The sequence below is a fragment of the Mustela putorius genome, unplaced genomic scaffold, assembly GCF_011764305.1.
Source record: "Mustela putorius furo isolate JIRA1106 unplaced genomic scaffold, ASM1176430v1.1 tig00000592_pilon_pilon_pilon, whole genome shotgun sequence".
Lineage (NCBI taxonomy): Eukaryota > Metazoa > Chordata > Mammalia > Carnivora > Mustelidae > Mustela > Mustela putorius.
Window position 1 is genome coordinate 9817758 of NW_025421426.1, and position 22574 is coordinate 9840331.

General features: G+C 52.8%; 1 protein-coding gene across 2 annotated transcripts in view; it reads left to right on the forward strand.

The window, feature by feature from the left end:
• The window catches only part of RIMS4 (regulating synaptic membrane exocytosis 4), a 61012-nt gene that overhangs the window by 31294 nt on the left and 7144 nt on the right, over nt 1–22574 (forward strand). The window contains exons 2-4 of one of the 2 annotated variants that reach the window (XM_004746783.3): nt 7465–7606; nt 21690–21802; nt 22043–22144. In XM_004746783.3, coding sequence (XP_004746840.2) covers nt 7465–7606; nt 21690–21802; nt 22043–22144 — 357 coding nt within the window. The remainder of the gene's footprint in view (nt 1–7464; nt 7607–21689; nt 21803–22042; nt 22145–22574) is intronic. The other variant, XM_045082168.1, reaches the window with a different exon arrangement.

The following is a 22574-nucleotide window of genomic DNA, read 5'->3' on the forward strand; positions in this document are numbered from 1 at the left end:
AATTCCACCACTGTCATTAGTAGGTGTGTGTCCCTGAAAGTGTTCCTTAGCCTCCTGTATTCTTATTTTCTCCTCCTATAAAATGGGGCAGTAACTGTTTTGCTCACAGTTTATTGTAACAGTTAAATGCTGTGATGCCTCTTAAAATACTGGGCACAACATCTGACAGGGTGGTAATAATAATAGTAATAGCCATCTTTATCAAGTGCTTGTGGTATGCCACCTCCCACCTAGGACATCCTGAAGATTAAATGTTAGTGTTATTATATTACTTTATTGTTATAGTTAATCTTCATAACAGCCCTGAGTTTGCTGAGTGCTGAGTAAATTGTGTTATTTAAAATTTAGCTCTGGAGGATAGCTAGAATTTTGATAGAGAAGGTGAGGAAGGGAGGAAAATAAAGGAGAGAAAACCAAGGTGAGGAGTTGCTGAGAATGTATCTGAGGTGTGAAGAATGGGGGAGACCAGTAGCAGATGGGCTAGGAATCAGATGATGGCGTCTTGAGTGCCTGGATGCAAAGGTTGAACCTAATTTGACAGGCAATGGGGAGCCATTCCAAGGTTTTAAATAAGATCATGGCATGATTGAAGTGATTTACTTATAAATTTATATTTCACCTTCACTTATATGTAGAATTAATACATTTAACTATAAAAAATTCAAAGGTCATAGAAACATACAAAAGAGAAATAAAACTTTCCCAATGGGCTGGTTGCAGTGTAACTTGGTACAACTACTTTGGCAAGTCATTTGGCAGCTGAACAAATGCTTGCCCTATAACCCAGAAGTTCTGTTTCTAGGTATATTTCTGAGACATGTGTCTGAATCTTCCCTAAAGGCCAAGCACCGGAGTAATCATAACAACATTGTTCCTAATAACCCCATACTGAAAAAAAAAAGCCCTAAATTATACAATGGATAAATCGATTGTACTATATTCATACAGTAGAATCTGTATAGCAGTGATAATAAGTGTCTACAACTACACACAATGTGACTGGATCTTATACATTCACCATAACACTGAGCAGAAGAAGCCAGCTTCCCCCTCCCCAAAAGGCCATTCTCTGCCTTATAAAGTTCAGAAACAAAACTAATATTTGGTGTTAGAGATCACCATAGTGGCTTCCCTTGTATAGTGAGAGAGACCAGAAGATGGGGCACAGAGGGCTTTGGGAGTCTTGGCAGTGCTCTGTTTCTTCATCTGGGTGCTGGTGATATAGGTATGTCTGCTTTGTGAAAATTCATCAAGCTGTATGCTTTGAGTTCGTGCACTTTTCTTTTTTTTTTTTTTTTAAGATTTTATTTATTTATTTGACAGACAGAGATCACAAGTAGGCAGAGAGGCAGGCAGAGAGAGAAGTAGGGAAGCAGACTCCCCGCTGAGCAGAGAGCCCAATGTGGGGCTCGATCCCAGGACCCTGGGATCATACCTGAGCCAAAGGCAGAGGCTTTAACCCACTGAGCCACCCAGGCGCCCCTTGTGCACTTTTCTGTATAGATCTTGTAGTACTTGGATTTGAAAGTTACAGAAACACATCTGTCATACCCCTCTTCTGACAGTGTTTCTCCCTACAGTTATTCCCCATTAACAGTTCAGTTCATATCCTCCCAGATTTCCTCCCAAATATATATAAGCTATCTATAGCTTTACAAAAATGGTATTATGATTTACATAGTGTCCTGCAGTGTACTTTGTTAACAATATGTTGAGGCAGTCTTTCTGTATCACTGTGTGTGTAAAATCCAGATGATTCTTTTTAAAAAAAAAAAAAAAAGATTTTATTTTATTTTTTTTAAAGATTTTATTTTTAAGTCATCTCTACACCCAGTGTGGGGCTCGAACTCACAACTCCAAGATCAAGAGCTGCATGCTCTCCTGACTGAGCCAGCCAAGCACCCCTAGATGATTTGTTTTAACTGTTATACAGTATTTTATTGTGGAGATGGGTCATTTAGTAAACTAGTCCCCTACCAATGGACAGTTAATTCCAGCATTTCACTGGTGTAAATGATACATGGGGAACCTCTTCATGCATATCTTTGTGTACTTTTGTGACTATTTGTGTAGAATAAATGAGTGGGAGTAGAATATCTTTGTCTGAAGTGATAATTTAAGATGGTTAATCTCTTAATGACTTGTTGGGTGGGTGGGTTGGAAGCAGAGAGACCAGTTAGGAGGCTGCTGGCATAGTTTAGACTTGAGGTAATCAGGGTGGTTGGCTGTGAAAATGGACAAGGAAGGGGAGAGATAAGAGCTCTTATGTGCAAAGACCTTATAAGACCTGCCGTTTGACGAGAGAGGGGGGAAAAGTCAGGTCCCGAGGGGATTCTGAGTCTGGGTAGCTGAGTTGATTGGGGGAAGTAGGACCAGAGGTGGGTTTAGTTTTGGCCAGGTTGCTTCCTGGGATTCTTCTCGTCACCCAGGCAGTGATGCTCAGAATGCCGTCGGAAGTATTGCTCTGGCCAGAGTTAAGGGGTTCAGGTTGGGGGTGGGATTCATTTGCATAGGATGGTCCTCAGGTTGTGGGAGGGGAATGACATCATCAGGGGGCAAGGTCTAGAGACAGAGAGAACCCAAGAACTGCATGACTGAGGGCCTCATGTATAGAGATGGAGACAGTAGTCAGAGGGACCGGAGGAGATTCATAAAATTTACTGTCAGGGAAGTCAAAGGAGAAATCTGAGGTGATTTAATTCAAAGGCTGCAGTAATCAGTAGCATGCATTAGTCCCCCTCCCACGGTCCCCCCAATGGGTGCTGTCACTCCATTTTGTACTTGGTCTCCAAAGCACTTACAGCACTTGTGATTAATTGTGCGATCATCTGTTCAGGGTCCACCTCCCCCTCGGAACTGTGAGCCCCATGGAGGCAGGGACCATGCCACTCATACTGTCCTAGCTCCAGCGTGAGGCACGGTGTTCAGCACACAGTGGTGTTGGTACCCCAAGTTGTTGCTGTTCACACTCTGCACTACCACCCCACCGTGCAAATCGGGAGAAGAGGGATACTTAGGACCCTGTGGGAGAAAATTCAAGCTGCTCAGTTCAAGTTTTGGGTACAGCAAGTTGTGAGTGGGTGGCCAAAAGTGGGTCATCCAAACTCCCATTTATTTGTACATTACAGTAGCCGGCTACAGTTGGTGCCCAAAGCCTATAGGACTCAAACTCCAAACCTTTCCAGTGAGGCACTGTGATAACCGGGAACAACGTAGCTTCTCCTTTGCTCCCCTCGCCCATGCCCCCTCTCGTTATGCACCAGCTCTTTTTATCACCGCATTCATGAAGGGAACGGTGTTCCCATTGTGATGCTGGAACCCACCAGTGCAAAGATTTTTGAACTTCGACTTCCTTAGGGTGCCAGTCAAGGCAGGTATCTTAAGTCAGGTTTCCCCAAAAAGTATGCTGAGATGAGATTCGTTGACGGAAGTGCCCCCACAGGAGACTGAGGAAGCAGGAAGCACGTGGGGTGTGGGGTCAGGCAGATCCCACAAGGGCAGCTTCAGCCCCTCGCCCCCCACTGGGTTCCTCTGGAGCCTATGTAATGCCTCAGAGTTGTTCTGACTTGAGGCATAGGACCTGAATTGAGGGTTCCTTCTCCTGTTCCATTTAGGCTTTGACTAGGGGGATCACATGTTATAAACCTCCAGGCACTTCTGCTTCTGTCTATCGGGGGGCAGTGTGGGCTCAGTAGCCCCAAGGAAGACTGAGAAACAAATGAAAGTTTGGCAGGTAGATGGCTTTCAGGAGCCAGTTGGGGGAGGGGGTCACAGGAGTGGGAAAAAGGGAGATCTGTGAGGTCTGGGCGGAGCGTCAGCACTGTCTGCTACAACGGGTCAAGCCTGGGTCTTTTCCTGGGACCTGATGGACCCAAAGCAGAGGCTGAAGCACCTCTTTGTCTTCCGTCCATGGGCACTTTATCAGTGGAAACCAGCCCTTGGAAGCACATTTCACATCTTCGTGAAGGCCTCCCACCGGACCAGAGGCACTCAGTAGACGGGCGCTGTGAGAATTGGAAGCATCCCAGTACAGGAGCGGGGGGGCTGAGGCGAGGCCCTGTCCTCGTTCCTTGGTCCCGAGCAGCCGCTGGAGACTGGCTCAGGAAACTGTGTGAATGGAATGGAAGCCACACTGCCCAAAATGGCAACATGTGGTTGTCTGTGCTCAGAAGGAGTTTGCTGTTTGAAGGGGGTGGTGGAAGAAGCGGAGCCTTGAGCAGACTTAAAGGAGGAGTGGAAAGAACCAGAAGAGGGAGAGGTGGCAGATCCAAGGCCCAGAGAGGACAAATGGGAGGATGCGTTCCTGGTGCGGGTGGGAGGAGGTGGGATGAGGAGAACAGGTGGTGGATCAGCCTCGGCCAGGAGAGGGTCACCCCCTCCTGCTCTGTCCTCTGAGAGAGCAGGGGAAGGTCGAGGGGCGTGTTGAAAGGTCTGAGGATGATGCAGGTTGGAAGTGAGAAGGAGCAAGTCACAGAGACACATCTTTTCAGCCAAGTGGGGGGAAAGGTCATTGGTTGGGGTGACGGGCTGGGGAGAGAAAGCATTGGTACAGTCACTTTGGGACCTTGACGGAGTCATCGGGAGATGGCCAATGGAGGATGAGATGGCTGAGGGTAGATGGCAGAACTTGGTGGGGTTGGGTACCAGATTGGGGACGCCCACGGTGGGGAAGGTGGCAAATTGCGGGAAATGGAAGATGGTTGGTGTGAGCCAATTTGGGGAGTGTTGAGAGGTCTTACTCCACAGTCACCGTGGCTACTTCTGTTTCACACCTACTATGTGCCAGGCTCTGTGGCAGATGTCCAACAGCTCCATGGGGCTGCCTGACTTGCCCAAGGTCTGGCCACCAGTGGTTGCAGAGCTGGGACTCTGTGCCTGCCCCTGTGTCACCTGGGTGTTTCTGGACACGTGGGGGAACACGTGTGTCCCCGTCTCTGTGCTCCCCTTCATCCCACCATTTGCTCTTTCCCTAAGCTGTATCTGCAGTCCACCTGATTGCAACACCAGCCTCACCTGAGGCCCATATAGGGTACTTGGCTGTGAAATGCTTTGGTCCTGAAGAATGCCACACAGATGTGAAGCACACCTTTCCAGAGCACCTCCTTAGCCCCCATGGGGACTGAGTTGGGTCATGCTTTGGTTATTCCTCTTCCAAGAGAAATGTTTCAGACCCTAGTGGGCGGGGACAAACCAGCGTGAATCTCCAGAACAGGGCTCTGTAGGGAAGTAGAAAGCCGAGGCGGGTGTCTGCAGCCTGCCTGCTGGGTGCCGGGTTGTGGGTTTGTACCCCCGATGTGGAGGAGTGAGGTTCGTCCCTGGACATATGTCTGCACTGTGTGTGTGTGAGTTGGGGGACATCTCTCTGTGCTTGTGAGTCTGTGCTGCTGAGTGAGCATGTGTGTGGTTCTGGATCTTACTCTGTCTTAGCACCTGCTACACACAGAGGAGCATAGAAGTGGTTGGGTGGATTGCAGATACAGCTTAGTGAAAGAGCAAATGGCAGGATGAAGGGAAGCACAGAGACGGGGACACACGTGTTCCCCCACATGTCCAGAAACACCCAGGTGACACACACACAGAAATGCACAGTGTCGGTTTCTCTGTGTGCTTTCTTGAGTGGGTTGGCGTATACTTCTTATGGCTGTGCATCTGTGTGTATGACTGGCACATACCCAGTTAGCCTTAGAAGCACAGCATGATGGAGACTCACGGAAACGCACAAATACCAATGCTCAGCCATACATTAGTGTGCTCTGTGTTTGCATGTGTATTCCTGCACGTGTGTGTGCGACCATGTATTTTTCTGAGTGTGTGGACATCTCTGTGCCTGAATAATGCAGATGCATGTGGGAGACAAACGTGGGCACACACACTGAGAAACACAGTGTATGTGTGAGTGTGTGTGGGTAGGTGGGTGGGTGGGAGGGAAGGAGGAGCAGGCCAGTGGGAGGTGTCCTGGTCTTGCTCTGCCTCCTGGCATGCAGCCCCAGGGCCCTTACCTCTTGCTGAGCAGGATGGTGGGATTTGGGTGACACGGCTTCTCTCCAGCGGGTTGACCAGCCAGCACTGAGGAAGCCCCTGAGGTTTATGAGCTTGTCTCAGCCTTTGTCAAGACCTGGGGAAGCTCTCCCTAAAGACCTAGCCCCACCTCTAGTGCACCCGCAGTCCTGCCAGGTGCCAGGGATGTAAAACCCACCCTGATAAACCGGGCTGTGGAGCGTGGAGCAGAGAGACCCTCCTGGCTCAACTCTTGGTGCCGTCACCCCCCTACCCTTTCTGGCTCTATGAGTGTGGACAAGTGGCTTAGCCTCTGTGTCTTGTGTCCTTGATGCTTAAGTGGGAGAACAGACTCCTCTCTCTCATGCGGGGGTTGAGGAGTAAGACCACTCTCAGGGCAGACCTCGATTCAGCCAGCAGTTATTAACTGAGCACGTGCTGTGGCGGGGCCCTCTTCTTAGCCCTGGGGCTTCAACGGTCAACAAAGCAGAATACCATGTCCTGAGTTCACCTGCCCTGGGCAGGAAACTGGCCAGTAAGCCAGTAATGCACAGACATGTCTGGCGTGGTGTTGGGAAGAAAGCCCGATCAGGGCGACAGGATGCGGGGTGGGTGGCAGGGGCTAGAGAATGGCAAGGAAGGTCATCTAAGATGACGTTTGATTACAGAAGGGAAGCTAGCAGAGGAGAGGGTATTTGAGGGGAGGGAAGAGTAAGGGCAGAGGGCCATTCGTTGTAAGCCTGTTGTTCTCCTATTGTACAGTTGAGGAAATAGAGGCAGAGAGAGGCTGAGTGATTTGCCTAAAGTCTCACAGCCAGTGAGAAAGAGATCCACACTTGAACCTGGGCAGGCTGGTTTCAGAGCCTGTGGTCTAAATCAGTGGTCCTTCATCTGGGGTGACTTGCTCCCCCCACCCCCGCGCCCAGGGGATATTTGGCAATGTCTGGAGACATTCTAGATGGCCACCCTAGACTGGAGGGTGCTACTAGCGTCTGGTAGGTAGAGGCCGGGGATATCGATCGACCTTCCAGAATGCACAGGACGTCCCCGACAACTAAGCAGGATCCCATCTAAACTGCCGGTTGTGCTGAGGTGGGGAAAACCTGGTCCAAATGCAAGCAAAGCATGCGACAGAGTGTGACACAGAGTAGGTGCTCAATAAAGAGTAACTGGGGAGGAGGAGGAGACATGACCTGTAGAGAGTCGCAGGGGGGAGGTGAATCCAAGGGGGGAAACATAGCTGTAAATGAATCCGGCTGTTACCAGGACTCCTGCGCTGCTTCTTGTGGGGTGGGTGTGAAGGGCAGAGCCGCCCAGGGAGGGGCCGCGGGTGAGGCTGGTGGTAGGAGGAGGGACTGGGGGTGGGGGCCGACCCTGGGAGGGTCCAGACACTAACCAGACGACTTGTGTCTCTGTCCCTTCCCGTACCTTGTCTCTCTCCCCATTGCTCTTGGCCTCTCCGCCTAGAAGGGGACAGCCGGAGGCTGAAGGGAGCCATCCAGAGGAGCACGGAGACCGGCCTGGCGGTGGAGATGCCCAGCCGGACGCTGCGCCAGGCCAGCCACGAGTCCATTGAAGACAGCATGAATAGCTACGGCTCCGAGGGCAAGTGAGTGTGGGGCCCGGCCCGCTGTCAGCCCTGCTGACTCTCGTGGGCCCTTGTGGGGGTGGGTGGGAGGGGCCGAGCCACCCCATCCGGAGCCCTGGCTCAGCCTCAGGCCTGCAGAAGGGAGACGACGAAGCACGCAAGCTCTAAGGGGGCAGCAGAGCACACTGGCCGCGCGGCCCTGGGCGAGTCCTCCTCTGCGCCTCCGTTTGCCCGTCTGTCAAACCGGCTGATGCTGGCGGCCTCAGAGGGGGTGTTGTGAGGACTCCGTGGGTTCGCACGTACAGAGAGCGGAGGACAGCGTTGGCATGTGAGTGCTGCATGTCAGTGTTGAGAAATAAAGAGGGGTTTGAGAGGGGTTTTATCGTGATGTTACTCTTTGCTCTTTCTTAGTTTCTGAAATCATGATTGGTTTTAAAGATACAGATTCCTGCTGGATAAGGAGTTTCACACACGTCAGACCACGAAATATTAGATAGGACCGTGTCCTCGCCTGGGTTCTCTCTCCCCTGACGGTACATAGCCCCCCAGGGTATTTGTTCCCGATCCAGACTGCAGACCCCATGCCCTGAGTCCGAGCCTCTGGGAGTGGAGCTCGGAACTCCGTTTCGTTTCTTTTTTTTTTTTTTTTTTTTTTAAAGATTTTATTTATTTATTTGACAGAGAGAGATCACAAGCAGGCAGAGAGGCAGGCAGAGAGAGAGAGGAGGAAACAGGCTCCCTGCTGAGCAGAGAGCCCGATGTGGGACTCGATCCCAGGACCCTGAGATCATAACCTGAGCCGAAGGCAGCGGCTTAACCCACTGAGCCACCCAGGCGCCCGAAACTCCGTTTCTTAAGGGCTGCCTGAGGGAACATATTCTAGACTGCAGGTTCTCGTCTTTGCAACAATGATGGGCTCTTTGAGAGTTTTGGGCAAGTTTTGGGCTTTCGTTCCCCTAAGAAATATGTGCACCTACACCGTAACACACACACACACACACACACACACACACACACAGTCATGGAGTCGCACTCATTCCCACACACAGCGACACGCCTTCTCTCACACATACACTCACACTCATTCTCGCACACAGTCGTACAAGCATACTCTTCTCATAATTCCAGCGGGTTCCCAGATTCCCCTAGAGCCCATCCATGGATTCTTAGCAAAGAAACTTGGCTCGCAAGTGACTTTCTCATTGTACAGATGACCAGGGCACTCAGAGAGCCTGGGGAGCTCGTCCCGGGTCACAGAGCATGTTAACATGTCTGGAACTTGAGTCCCGTGACTCCCGGTGGGGGGCTTATTCCATGGCAGCACATCGCTCCCTTGTCTTAGCTGTCCTCAGCCAGGGTCGTGGGGGTTCTCATCACCCTCATGAGGACACTGGGGCTTGGGGAGGGTCCAGTACAGTGGACACCAGGTATGTGGCTATTGAAATGTAAATTGATTTAAATGGAATGAAATGAAATATTCTGTTTCTCCACCGTGCTGGCCATGTTCCAAGCACTCAGCAGTGCGTGCCCCGTGGCTGCTGTTTGGGACAGCGCGGGTATAGAGCATGTCTGCCCTCGCAGACGGTGCCGTTGGACAGCACTGGCTAAGGGGCCTCTCCAGGCGCAGACACCAGGGCGGGCCCAGGGCTGGGGCTCGGCCGCCACCTTCTGCGCTACCTCCCAGCGGGGGGTTCCTGCTGGCTGGAAGCCTTCCCACCCCCAGCCCCTCCTAAACTGGGCATCTCCGGCCTCTGTGAATGGCCTTGCCTTGGCAGATGCTGCATTCCACCCACCTCCTAGGGAGGCTTTCCGGAGGGCGAGAAGAGGAGGAGGACAGGCGGGAGGGAGAGGAAGAGGAGGAGGAGGAAGGGAACACATGTTTTCTTCAACCTGAGAAATTTGGCAAGGCAGCAATGCTTGGAGGAAGGTATCATAGGCCTCGGGGTAGCAGTGGGTCTCTGCTGAGTTCCAGAGGGTTAGGAGGTTTGGTCCTAGTCCTGGGTCTGCCAGTGACCACCAGGTGGCCTTGGGCACATCTCTTGGCCTCTTAAGTGTCAGGAGGCTGGGAAACAGACCAGGAGGCTGGTCTGTTGGTCTCATAGGCAGCTCGGGGGGAGGGTGGTGTGGTGTGGGGAGTAAGATCAGGGGGTGAAACCCAGAGCCCCATTTTACGGATGGCTCCGAGAAGCCCTGTGACTTGTCCAAGGACAGCAGCATAGGAGGGCATCGTGAAGGAGAAATGAGCTGATGTCTGCACAGGACAGGTGCTTGGGAGGTGGCTCTTGTGTCATCTGTTACAATGTGCTTTAAGGGACCGGAAAGTCTGAGTTAGAGTCCAAACCTGGACCCTAGAGTCAGATAGGCCTGGTTAGTGCCTCATTTCTGCTTCCTAGTAGCTATGTGACTTTGGGGAAGTTACTTCCCGTTTGTGAGCCCAGTTTCTTCATCTGTGGAAAGGGGACAGTAGTAGCACACAGAGACTCTCAGAGTTGTTGTGTGGCTTACGTGAATTAACACAGGTATGGGCGCTTAGGACAGAGGCTGGCACTAGCAGGCACTATTAGTCTGTTATTGTTGGCTGTGATTCTTGTTGTTCCTTGTTGGTTCGCCCCTGTTAGTTGGGTATTTTGCTCCTTGTGTCCAGCTGTATCTTGCTGGATACAGGGGCTGCCCCAGATGCAGCTGTGTCTGCAAAGTACTTAGCACAGAGCAAGCACGGCCTTGATGTTGGCTGTGACATTTAGGATTGTCAGAAGGTTTGGGTGGCTATCTTGAGCCCAGCTGAGGAAGGGTCAGGTGGGTTGGAGGGTACCGGCTCCAGCAGAGGGGAGAGTCTTGATGGAGCCCAGCCAGGCTCCACCACTCCACCTAACACCGGGGCAAGGAAGGGGCATAGAAAGGACCGGGGGACGTGGAGCTGTGGCCGGCCTCCTCCTTGTTCTGGAGGTATTTTGGGTACTGGTGGGACCCAGATGCCAGGCTCTGAAATAGGAAGGGGTGTGACTGTCCTCCCCTTGGGCTCCTGCCAGCCCAGCTGAGGCTTACGCCGAGCCAGCGGGCTAGAGCAGCCCCTGCGAGCCCGCAGCCCCTGGCGCTGCTGGACCTGTCTGCCTGTGCCCTGGCTCACTGGTGTGTGTATTCCTGCAAGTGGGCGCAGGGGTTTTTCTTCCAGCAAATGCGACTGAGTGCCTACGGTGTGCTAGACAGTTGGGCTGGACACCTGGGAGGCCCTGCCTGGCACTGACCGAGCAACTCACAGTGAGTTAAGAGCTTCCAAGGACAGGCGTAGAGAACATAGGAAACCCTGCATCCTCACCAGGTCTCTGGGCTAGGGATGGGGTGCGTATGGGTGGGACCGCTCTGTCACTGAAGCTCCTTGGGCTCCAGGCTGCATGGTGGTAGCTGGCAGTGACGTCAGCCTTTGCGGTTCCCAGTGTGGCCCCCAGTCCGGCATCAACGGCATCCCCTGGGAGCTGGTTAGAAATGCAGGGTCTCCGGCTCCACCCCAGACCTCCTGAATTGGAAGCTGAAGCTTTACAAGCTCTCCTGGGGGCTTGTGTGCACATGGAGGCTGAGAGGCCCTGGCGGTGGGAGTCATGTTCTGGAGCTATCCCTTACCAGGCACTTGCTCTGGGCAGACACTGTGCGAAGTGCTTTTATATGTGTTGGCCCATTTAATCCTCACAACAGCCTGATGACGCCAAGACTGCGAATGTCCCCATTTTACGGACTAGGACACAGAAGCCAAAAGAGGTTAATGAACATGCCCAAGGTCACTCATCCAGTAAGTGGCTTCATATGCCAGGCTTCAGATCTGGGCCTTGGAATCTGCCCTTAATCTTTACACTTGACTGGTTAAGAGCTTTACACTTCACTGGTTGACACTTAATGGTTGCATTCATCAGGATTTCGGGAGGCGGGCACTTCAGGGTGGTGTGGCTCAGGGAGTCCCTTCATGTTTTCCCTCCCAAGATCTCAGCAGGTCGGACCGACCCTGGTCTGTCTCCTGGGGCTGGGGAGGGGCTTTCCTTCCCAGAGCCCCTTTCTGCCCGGTGGAAAAATTGGAGTTCTCTATGTTAAGGATGGAAGGGAACAGCTCTGGGATCGGGAGATCCGAGCTTGCCACCCCTCCTCCAGCAGTCCCGTCTCTCCAGATAAAGGGCAGGGGTTCAAGCCCCCTGAGAAAGGACCACGAGAACAGCGCCTTCCCACACACCCCCTGAACCTGAGCTGCTCCCTTGGTGAGTGCTACAGTTAGGGTTCCCCAGAACCAAACCCGAGAGGTGGATTTGAGTGCGAGTCATTCACTTGAGGATGATTCCAGAAAACCACGGTGGAGGAGCGTGTGAGAGGAGCGGAGCAGAGCAGGCATCCAGAAACATGGGCTTTAAGAAGCGAGCTGCCACTGTAGGCTAGAGCTTGATGCTTATAGGGACTCTGGGAGCCAGGTGGACCGTGCACCCCAGCGCCGTCCCCCGGCGGTAGGGGGAGCCGAAGTAGTCACAATTGACCCTCCTTCCTTAAGGATTGGTGGCTGCTTTCTGGGGACCCTGCTACCCTCCCTGCAGCACAGTGCTTGCTAGAGGCAGGAGGAGCGCAGGGACTGGCAGTGAGAGTCCCAGAGAGTCCGTGAGCGCGGATGAGGGGAGGGTCGGGAGGGGGTGGTGGGGAAGGAGCAAACAGTGCCACTGGCGCCTCCAGGCTGCCCAAACCAGAGACCTGGGGCTCTCCCAGGCCGCTTCCCCTCTCACTTTCCATTTCCATATCCAGCCCCCCGTTGGGCTCTTCCAGTTTATTCCTAACTGTCTTTGACTCATCCATTTCTCTCCCTCCCACCCTCACCCCGGTGAGGCCACTCATCACTCTTGCCTGCGTGCTCGCGAGTCTCCCTTGTCGAGACTCCGCAGTCTGTCACTCAGCGCTTCCTTCTGCTGGTCCCTGCCAGCCTCCCCCAGGCCCCAACCATGTGCCCCCTGCTCCAGTGCCCTGAACGTCTTGCACCTCCCTCCGTCTCCCCTGCCGGTCTGTGCTTCGGCCTTCGCTTCCTCTGCCTGGCACTGCCTTTCCCACCTCTCCTCCCTCTCCACCCTCTGACTCATTCCTCCTCCAGATCTCAGCTCAGAACTGGCACATAGGCTTCATCTCCGGCACCAGCTCCAGCTAATTGATACTGGCTGCCTGGAATGTTGTGCAGAGAAGGATTCTGGAGCCTTGTCCAGCCTTGGCAGGAGTGTGGAGGTTGACTAGTAATGTCTGCCCTGGGAGTGGGCAGAGGAGGGGGGAACGGCGAGGTCAGCCATTCCTCTGGCTGCGACAGCGGCTTCCACGGTCTGTTCTGCCCCCCACGGCAGCCTCCACTTGGTCGTTAATGGTCATGGGTGTATCTAGTTCAGTGCTGCCCAGTCTAGGACCTGGACTACAGGTGATATTTTGCAAATTCTGATGGGTAGTGGGTAGGGGCTATGAGCAGGAGCACCCCCAGATTCCACTCCTTCCTGCCCTTCCTTAACCTCCATCACACAGAATCACAGCCTCAGCATCTTCTCTGGGTCGCAGAAGCTCTTGAAGCCAGCTCCCAAAGCCTCTTGTCCCCCTTCCCTCTGTCCCGTGTTGTCCTGAGGCGTTTGGGTCACTGACATCCAGCTCCCTGGGCATCTGGGTCACTGTGCCCACAGCCCTGGAAAGCAGGGTGTGGGAACTGGTGCGTGGCCACCTCAGCTGGGTTCAGGGTCATGTTTTTGCCAAGTCTATGTTTCCCTGGTCACCAAAGGCCCCAGGGGTCCGGCGGGTGGCTGGGACCCCCTTTCCCTTGCCCACCTCTGCTCTGTAACGGTTCGTGCCTGAAGGATGGACCGGGACTGGCTGGGGCTGTGAGCTAGGAGACACGGGGGTTTGTTTTGTTCTGTTTTGTAAACACTAGTATTTATGGCACATTTGGCTGTGCCAGATTGAGTTCTCAGAAGTTCATCTTGCTTAGTACTTACAACGGCACTGAAGGGCACCCTGTCGTTCATTCCTGCCTCACCAAAACGGAAACCCGGATTCAGAGAGGTGAAGAATGTGTCTCCACAGCTACAAGCTGGGTGGGCGTGGCATGTGGGGCGGGGCTCCCAATCCAGGCCTGCCTAACCCACCGGGAGCCCAGACTACAGACCCTGGGGCTCGGCTCTGGGCAAGGGGACGCTCTCCCCGCTCTCCCCGGGGCGTGTAGACACAGCAGAGCAGAGTGGTTAAGCAGATGCACTCCAGAGCCAGACTGCCAGTTTCTAGCAGAGTGATCTTGGGGTTATGTAACATTTCTATGCCTTGGTTTCCCATTCTGTTATTTATTGGATAAATTAAAAAGTCAAATCCCTGGCATCAGGCCCGCGATCCACACTCATGTGCTTGGGGGCAGGTGTGGAAACATCTGGGTGCTTGAGAAGCTGGAGTTGGAGTTGGGATTGTGGATTCTGTGTCTCCTGGCACACAGCCAATTCTGCAACACCGCTTGTTTTGAAAACGTGCATTTGTTCCAACACAGTTGAAGTATTAGGGAATAGTTTGAGCACAATACAGATTTTGCTTTTGCTGAGGTGCGTTTCATTCTGAGAAACACGAGGGGAACGCTGAAAACAGCCCCCACGTGGGAGCACCCATACAGCCCTCCAGCCGCTCCCTGCTCCCGCGGCTCCTGCCCCCTGCCCACTGGGCCTTACAGCTCTCTTCCCCGTCTCAGACAGCCCTCCTCCGCCACTTCACAGCAGCTCGTGGGCTGCGATCCTTCCGGCACTCATTTCCACAAGCAAACTTTTAGGTCATTGCCTCGGTAAAGCACCGTATTTATTGTAGTCTGTATGCATTTCGTAACCATTTAATGTGTTTAAAGACTGTTTTTACTATGTTCCTGTGTTGTGTGTGTGTGTGTGTGTGTGTGTGTGTGTGTGTACATGATACTGACATAGTGTTTGGCTGGTGTGCCCCTAACCCTGTTTTCCCCCAAAGCTCCGTGATTTCTTCTGGGAGGATTTTGCCCTGCAGAGTGATTTTTAGGAATGTCTAGTGTGCATGATAGCAAATGAGTGTAGTGGAGGCTCCGCGGGTCTGTGGGAGGGCGGATGGATGGGAGGAAACAGGGGGGCAGACAGTGAATGGGAGAACAGCGAACCCGTAAACCACTAAAACCTTTCAGAGTCACATAACCTATAATCACCACGAGGGCTGTGCAGCCTTTTAATTTCGGATGCAGTTGACATAGGTGATCCATCCGGAAAAGAGAAGAGCCAGCCCCCAAGTAACCCAGTTAGTTCTTTAACTGTGAGAGCACAGAAAATCCACAGAGCTCCAGCCAAACGGAGCTCAAAGGTTAATAATAAAAAGACAAATGGGTTTCAGTTCTGCAAACAAAACAAACAAGATTTGAAATGCAGGAAATCTTATTTCACCATTAACACAAAATAAAAGGCCAGCGGCCCAGGGGTTGTAATCCTGTTTCAGGCCTGGGCCTCTACCCATGCGGCTGGTGTGTGTCCTCGGGGGGGGGGGGGGGACCAGCCACTGCGGTCCTCCTCCATATCCCCCCCCAATCCATCCTCCCCTCACTCGCCCCCCCACCCCCCACACAACACACACACCTCCTCAGAGCCTGGCCTTGGTCTTAGGCATCCAGATGCTGCAATTCCAAACAGGTCTGGAGTCAGAAGTGCCATGAAAGTACCATGGCGAGGGAGGAGAGGTCCTCCCAGCGCAGACAGCAGAGGCCGCATTCATTCACCCAGCATATGTCGTGTGCTGGGGCCCGTGCCGAGTACCTTGCCTGCGCCTCCTCGCTGACTCTCCCCGCGACCCAGTAAAGTGATCCCAGTTTATCCCCCATTGCATGGAAATGAAACAGCAGCTCAGAGTGGTTACAAAACTTATCCCAGGTTGCACAGCACTGGAATCCAAGGTCTGTCTCAGCCACTGTATTTTCCCGGTCTGGGACCAGCTGAAGGGTGTGACAGAGAACATTTTTTTAAAGATTTTATTTATTTATTTATTTGACAGAGATCACAAGTAGGCAGAGAAGCAGGCAGAGAGAGGGTGGGGGAAGCAGGCTCCTCACTGAGCAGAGAGCCCGACGTGGGGCTCGATCCCAAGACCCTGGGATCATGACCTGAGCTGAGGGCAGAGGCTTTGGCCCACTGAGCCACCCAGGTGCCCCTGACAGAGAACATTTATTGAGTTCCTACTACATACAAGACATGTTCAGGAACTGGCACGTGTATGGTATTTAATCCAGCAGACTCTCTCTCACCCTTTTGCGAATGGGCCCTATGAACAGAGATTTTTGAAACTTTTAAAGCTGATACAGCACAGGCAGCCATGGGTGGCATCACTGCACACTGTCCAAGAGGGAGGTGGGAGTGGTCTTGTGTGCACATGAGATAGTTTAAGCACAGAGATGCCAGCAGCTTACCAGAGATCACAGAGCAAGCAGGTGACCAGAACTAGAACCAGCTTGGACTTTGTGTCCTCTGCCTTTTGTCTTACTCCAGGGAAGACCCCAAGGTGTACTGAGATCTTTGATACAGTCGACCCTCAGGCCAGCAGGAACCTGCCACTATCCCTTCTTCCTTCCTCCAACCCCATGGAGGATGTGATAACCCGTTCAGGGCTTCTGGGGCATCTGCCTGGTTCCTTGGCAGCCAGCGAGGCACCCTGGGATGGGAAATCAGGCAGCCGCCCAGATATTATAAACAATTACCGCTAATTACCAGGCCTGCCAGTTCCCCATTGTCTGCTCACAATCCCACCAGGAACCGAGGAGCAGACAATGGTGATGTTGGAGGGAACTTTCAATTTCAGGCTGCAGAAGCCTCGCTCTGCCTGGGAGGCTGGGCCTTTCAGTGACTTGGAGCTTAAGAGGCACCACTATTTCTTGGGCTTCTGGAGCCCAGACTCTCCTTACAAAGGGAGCCTGGACCCCACAGATGGCCGGGAGCATGGGGTGAGAGAGAGACTGGGCCGAGGAGGAAGGCCCATGTCACCAGTCCTGAGAGTCTAGGTCTTAGCTTTGATGTTAATTAAGGTTCTTTGCAAGAATAATAGATACACATTTCTATCCCTCGATATTTAAGTTGTTTCCCCCATACTCTCTCTGTGAGACTGTTGCATAATTGCTGAGATAATAGATTCAGAAGCCGGACTGCTTGGATTCAGTACTCCTCTGCCTGTCTTGGTTTGGCCCTCTCTCGGGTGTGCCAGGAACATATGCTTCTCTTGGACTTGGAGGGACACACACAGCCTCAGACTCCCAGGTTCACTTGACAAGACACCAGGCAGCCATTTCTGCAAAGCATCATGCCCTTTTCTTAGCTCCACCCAAGAGGAAGGATGAGCACAAGTCCCCTCTGCTTTCAGATGCCTCAGGCCTGTGTGGGGGTTCCCAATGGGTCTCAGCACCACCAGCCCCGTCCAGGGACCCAGGCCTTCCCTGAGGACCCTCCAGCATCCCTGCTCTCCCCTCCTCCCTGACTTCTGCTGCTCCCTGGGGCTGGGGAGTTGCCGTGTATCTGGGGACTGGACAGCCTGGTTTTTGCATGTATCCCTCTAAGTCTGTTTCTTCCTGGATTTGCAACTCAAAGGCCAAGAATCTGACCAGCTTGTTCATTGCCTTCTCCTGGCTCATCACTTATCTGAGACTGTTGCCTGAATGGAAGAGGATGGCAGGGATGGTCGGAGATCACGAAAAGGAAAAATAGTCAGGCTACAGTGTCCAATTATCATTCTGCCATCAAGCCTGCCAGTAACTTGAGTAGAGAGAGAGAAGTTCCTGGCACGCCCATGGTGAGAGAGCAGCATGAGCAGTGAGGCCTGGGGGGCTGGTTCGGGGCTCTTCGGGAGGGCCACGCACAGGGCTCCATCCTCATGACTTTCAGTCTCTGGGATTCTCTTTTCTTGTTTCCCAGAGAGTTTTTGTGTGAGCTTGGGTCAGGCGTCTAAGCCGTGGATCCGTCAGCTCTGCCCAGGGGAGAGGGCAGAGTAAAGCCAGTCACCATAACCGGCCTCTTTAGTCGATGACTGAATGACAGTGTTCGTTTCTGGTTCATGTCAATTTCAGGGCAGGTGTTTCTGGTCGTTGGGCCCAGGCTCCCTTTTTCTTGTGGCCTCACCATCATTAGGGTCCCCGATGGGGGAGAAGAGAAGGTATAGGAGGTTCCGAATTGTGGTAAAATACACAAGATACCAACATTGTAACAGTTCTTCTCATTGAAGTAGAGATGACACAGCGTTACATTGGTTTCAGGCGTACAACATAGCGATGGGACAACTCCGCCTGGGACTTATGGTTCCATAGCTGGAAACCTGAGCCACCCCCTCCCCTTCCCCATCATTATACCTTTTTTTTTTTTTTAAAGAGAGGAAGGGTTTTGGGGAGAGGCAGAGGGAAAGGATCTTAAGCAGGCTCCTCGTCCAGCACAGGGCTCAGTCTCACGACTCTGAGACCATGACCTGAGCCAAAATAGGGAGTCAGACACTTCACTGGCTAAGCCACCCAGGCACCCCCATCATAACGATTTTTAAGTGTGTTGGTTCAGTGGCATTAAGTAGTCACATGGTGCGACCATCACCACCGTCCACCTCCAGAACTCTTCATCTTGTTAAAGTGAACTCTGTCCCCAGAAAACATGAACTCTTTATTTTTCCCTCCCCCCAACCAGCCCCAAGCTCCTGGCAACCGTCCTTCAGTCTCTGAATTTGACTGCTCGAATATCTCCTACCAGTGGAAACACCTAGTATTTACCCTTTTGCGACTGACTTACTTTGTTTAGCATGACATCTTCAAGACTCATCATTACAAATTTTACACATTTGTAAAATGTGTCACAGTGTCTTTCCTTGTTCAGGCTGAATAATAGTGCATCGTATGTATAGACCCTTCGTCCTCTGATGGACACTTGGGTTGTCTCCACCTTCTGGCTAGTGCAGATGACGCTTCCATGAACAAGGGTGTACAAATGTGTCTCAGACACCCTGCCTTCAATTTCCTTGGCACACGCCCAGAAGTGGAATTGCTGGATCATATGGTAATTCTATTTTTAATTTTCTGAGGAACTGCCATCCTGTTTTACAGAGCGGTTGTACCATTTTACATTCCCACCAACAGTGCAAAGGATTCTAATTTCCCCACATCCTTGCCAACACTTGTTATTTTGTTTTCTTAATTTTATTTTGTTTTTGATAGTAGCCATTTCAATGGGTGTGAGATGGCATCCTGTGAGCCCTGGCAGGTTTGGTTTGGTTTGGTTTTGTCTCTATAATGCCAGTGCCTGACTTCAGCTCTGACTGCCGAGGCGTTCATTTCAAAGAGGCAAACAAATTTGTCAGCCACACAAAGAGCCGGGCCACCTCCTCCACGGTTGAGGCTCTTTTGTTTTAGAGATCTTGACTGATTTCGGTAACTGACCATTTGGGCCACTTGTCTTTTCTCTTCCCGTGCTTTTAAATTCCTGCTCTTACGTTTTAAATTCAACACTAAAGAGTGAGCCCTGAACCCCTAGGCGCCCACCCTGGACCCCCACAAAAGCAGAACCCCTGGTCCGTGCGCTCTCTCGCGCCCCCTTCCCTCTTCCCACGGCCACGCTGTGTAGCCCCAGGTGTGCTGTGCAGTTTCCCAGGTCTTGTAGGTTATAAGCCTTTATTTCTCCAAAGTTCCCTGGTGATTGTTGCTTACAACAAAGTTCCCTGGTGATTGATGTATCTTGCCATCTTAGCAAGAACCACAAGGGTCGGTCCAGTCCTCACACTGGTTTGGAGAGAGGGTAGGTCTGTGGCAGGCACGCGGGGGCCCAGTTGAGTGCTCTAGACATTTCTAGCGTAGGGCGTTACTGTCCTTAGGCTGGGACTGGCACAATAGACGGCATGGGGGACGGGCCTGGGAGGGGCCTATACCCCTTCAGCTCACAGGGCCAGCCTTGGCTACAAGGCTGGGAGACAGACTGAGATGTCTCTCCCGAAGGAAGAGATGAGGAGAGCCTCCACCACACTGAGGCATACCGGGCTTCTGGGAGCTCACCCCACATCCTGGGACCAGTCCTGGACTGGGGAAGGTGTTGTATGCCGTGGCAGCCGCCTGAAAGGTGTCTTCCACAGGCTGACTTGGGTTCTAACTCTGCCTCTCCACCCTCTTACTGTGTGACCATAGGCAAGTGGCTTTCCCTCGCTGAACCCCAGTGTCCTTGATGTTGTTAGCTCAATAAAATCATGCCTGTTTCCCTAGATCCACTGCAGAAGTCACACCAGAGGGTATGGCCCATGAGAACAGGAATCAATAAGTTCTGGAGCCCCGAGGGGTGCTGGCACATAGTAAGCCCTTGGGACTGGGGTACCCAGCCCGGAGTAGGTGGGTCGGGGACTGGGTGTGACTCGGTATATTGTCCTCTTTGGTCATTTCTTCAGGAGCAACACATTTCCCCCAGCAAAATGGTGGGTTCCTAGTGTGCAGGGTCTTGTCTCTTGGGAAAGGCACCGGTGGTTCAGAAGCAGGAGGGGGCATGTGTGTGGAGTGCATCCCCAAGCCCCACCTTCCTTGGAAGCTCTTGAAAGCTCGTCTTGCTCCTTCAGGTTGAGATCCCAGCAGGTTTCCGAAGAGGGGAAGCTTTGGTTGGCAGGGGTGGGGGGTGCTTTCTGGCAGTGAACCAAGCGTGCTGTGCCCCCGAGGCCCGAATGCAGTTTCCTCCTCCTGCTCAGGGACCTCCCTGGCTGCTTCTGGGCAACCTGGCACACCATAGGCACTTGTTAAAAGTTCACTGGTGTTCTTGGGACCTGCCCAGGTGGAAAGTCACCAGGGCTTGGCCTTGGAAGTGTTATATTCAAGTGCTGACTCCCTGGGAGCTCTGTGGCTTTAGGCGGAGCAGGACCTCCTCCTCTTCATCTGAATAGTGGTGGTAAATCTGAGCCACCAACCTCTTGAGGTAGGAGTGAGGGTCAGATGAGGAAGTGGGCTGCCAGGGCTTTGCTCCTAAAGATCACAGTACTCATCTCATTTAATACAACAGACCTAGGAAATGGGAACATTATTATTCCCATTTCAGAAATAAGAGAGAGAAGCCATAATTAAAATGGGCTGAAGCAAAATAATAATAATTTGTAATAATAATAGTTGTTGTTGACTTATGTAATCAGAAAAGAGATGAAGTATCTTGCTTCAGGTAGAGCTTGATCCAGGAGCTCACGCAAGGCCTTCTGCCTGTCTGATGGCTTCCTCCTTTGGGTTCCGGATGGTAATGAGATGGCTCCAGTCTTCTGTCTGAGGTTCGAGTCTGGTGGGAAAAGAGAGCTTCTCACTCCCCACAGTTCACAGGAAGTTTCCTAACTAGATTCTTATGGCCTGAATTGGGCCATGCAGAGCTCTCTGGCATGGGAAGAAATGTACTGATCAGCCAGGCTGAGCTCACACCTGGACCCTGGGGCCTGCTCTGCTCTGTCCCATGGGAATTGGTGCCTTGGGGAGGGGGGCTCTTCAAAGAAGATTTGAGGTCTCATTCCCAACAGAAGGGCAGTGGCCTTTGGGCAGCCCCATAACAGCAACAAATACAGGCCGCTGAGGCTGAGCCACGGGTCCTTTGCATCTCAAATTATCAGGTGCAGACAGGTCTGCTGGGGCTCTTGTTAAAAGGCAGACTGAATCAGTAGGTAGTGGTGGAGTGGGGTACAGATCTGTTCCTGATTAGCTCCTGGGCACTGCCGCTGGTCCTTGGACCACACAGTGAGCACCGTGGCGCTAAGCCCCGGGAGCCAGGCATGACAGCATCACCTTCCACGCGTCTTACAACCACCCCAAGAGGCAGGTATCATCAGACCCATTTCATGGAGGTGGAGCCCGAGGCTTGATGAGGGGAGGTGAGGGGATGGTACAAGACACAAAAGCTAAGAACGAGAATTTTGAAGTTGATGTGGAGGTGTTAGGACCATGAACATGGAGGGAGGGAGAGAGAGAACGAGATCTGCCCGCGGCCGGCAGGTGGACATGGGCAGAATCCCTGGGGACTGAGAGGAGCTCTGGACGTGACTACCTGAGTCATCAGAGTCCCCAGTCAGAGCCGGGGAACATTTGGTTTTGTCGCCTCCTTCCTTCTCACAGCCTTAACTACGGGGGAGTTTGCCTGGCGTCAGACGCGCAGTTCAGCGACTTCCTCGGCAGCATGGGGCCGGCGCAGTTTGTGGGCCGCCAGACCCTGGCCACCACGCCCATGGGTGAGTGCCCCGAGACCGTTCCAGGTCTTTCCCCTCACTCCCTCTACCCTAGCTGCATCCACTGAGCACCCAGCTTAGAGCCCGGTCCCACCTGCCAGGCCCTCAAGCAGTGAGAGTTGTTTCTGGTCTTGTTTGCGCTGGGAGCAGGGGAAGGGGGTTTCTTCTCTAGAGAGGAGGGGCTGAACCCTTGGGTGAGCTTCTAAGCTACTTCCCAGTCGCTTTACTTGGGGCCTCTTGCAGGGGACGTGGAGATCGGCTTGCAGGAGCGGAATGGCCAGCTCGAAGTGGACATCATCCAGGCTCGGGGACTGACGGCCAAGCCAGGCTCCAAGACACTGCCAGGTGTGGGGACTGCCCTTCTTTCTGCAAGGCAGGGGTGGACATCGGGGAGGAGGTCCTGAAGAGTATCTGGGTCTAGAAGAGAGAAAATTGGGCCCAACTACAGGGGGACCCCTTTGTCCCAACCCCAGTGACTCACATGGGACTAGTGGTTTAGAGTTTGTTCTGAGGACACACTTGAGATTGTCAGTTGACCTTATTGGTTTCCTCCACTGGTTTGAGCTTCTGGAGGACAGCCTTGGCACAGTCAGGCTGAGCAGCTGTGTCCGTGATGAGTGTGGAAGCTGGGGAAGGGGCGAGCAAATCAGGGACTGAGAGAAGGAAGAGGTCAGTGCAGGCAACTGCCCAACGCAGGCTGCCCCCACCCTGTGGCTGCCTACCCAAACCTCAGAGGGGGGCAGCCTGACCCCCAGCAGCGACTAGGCAGCGTCCC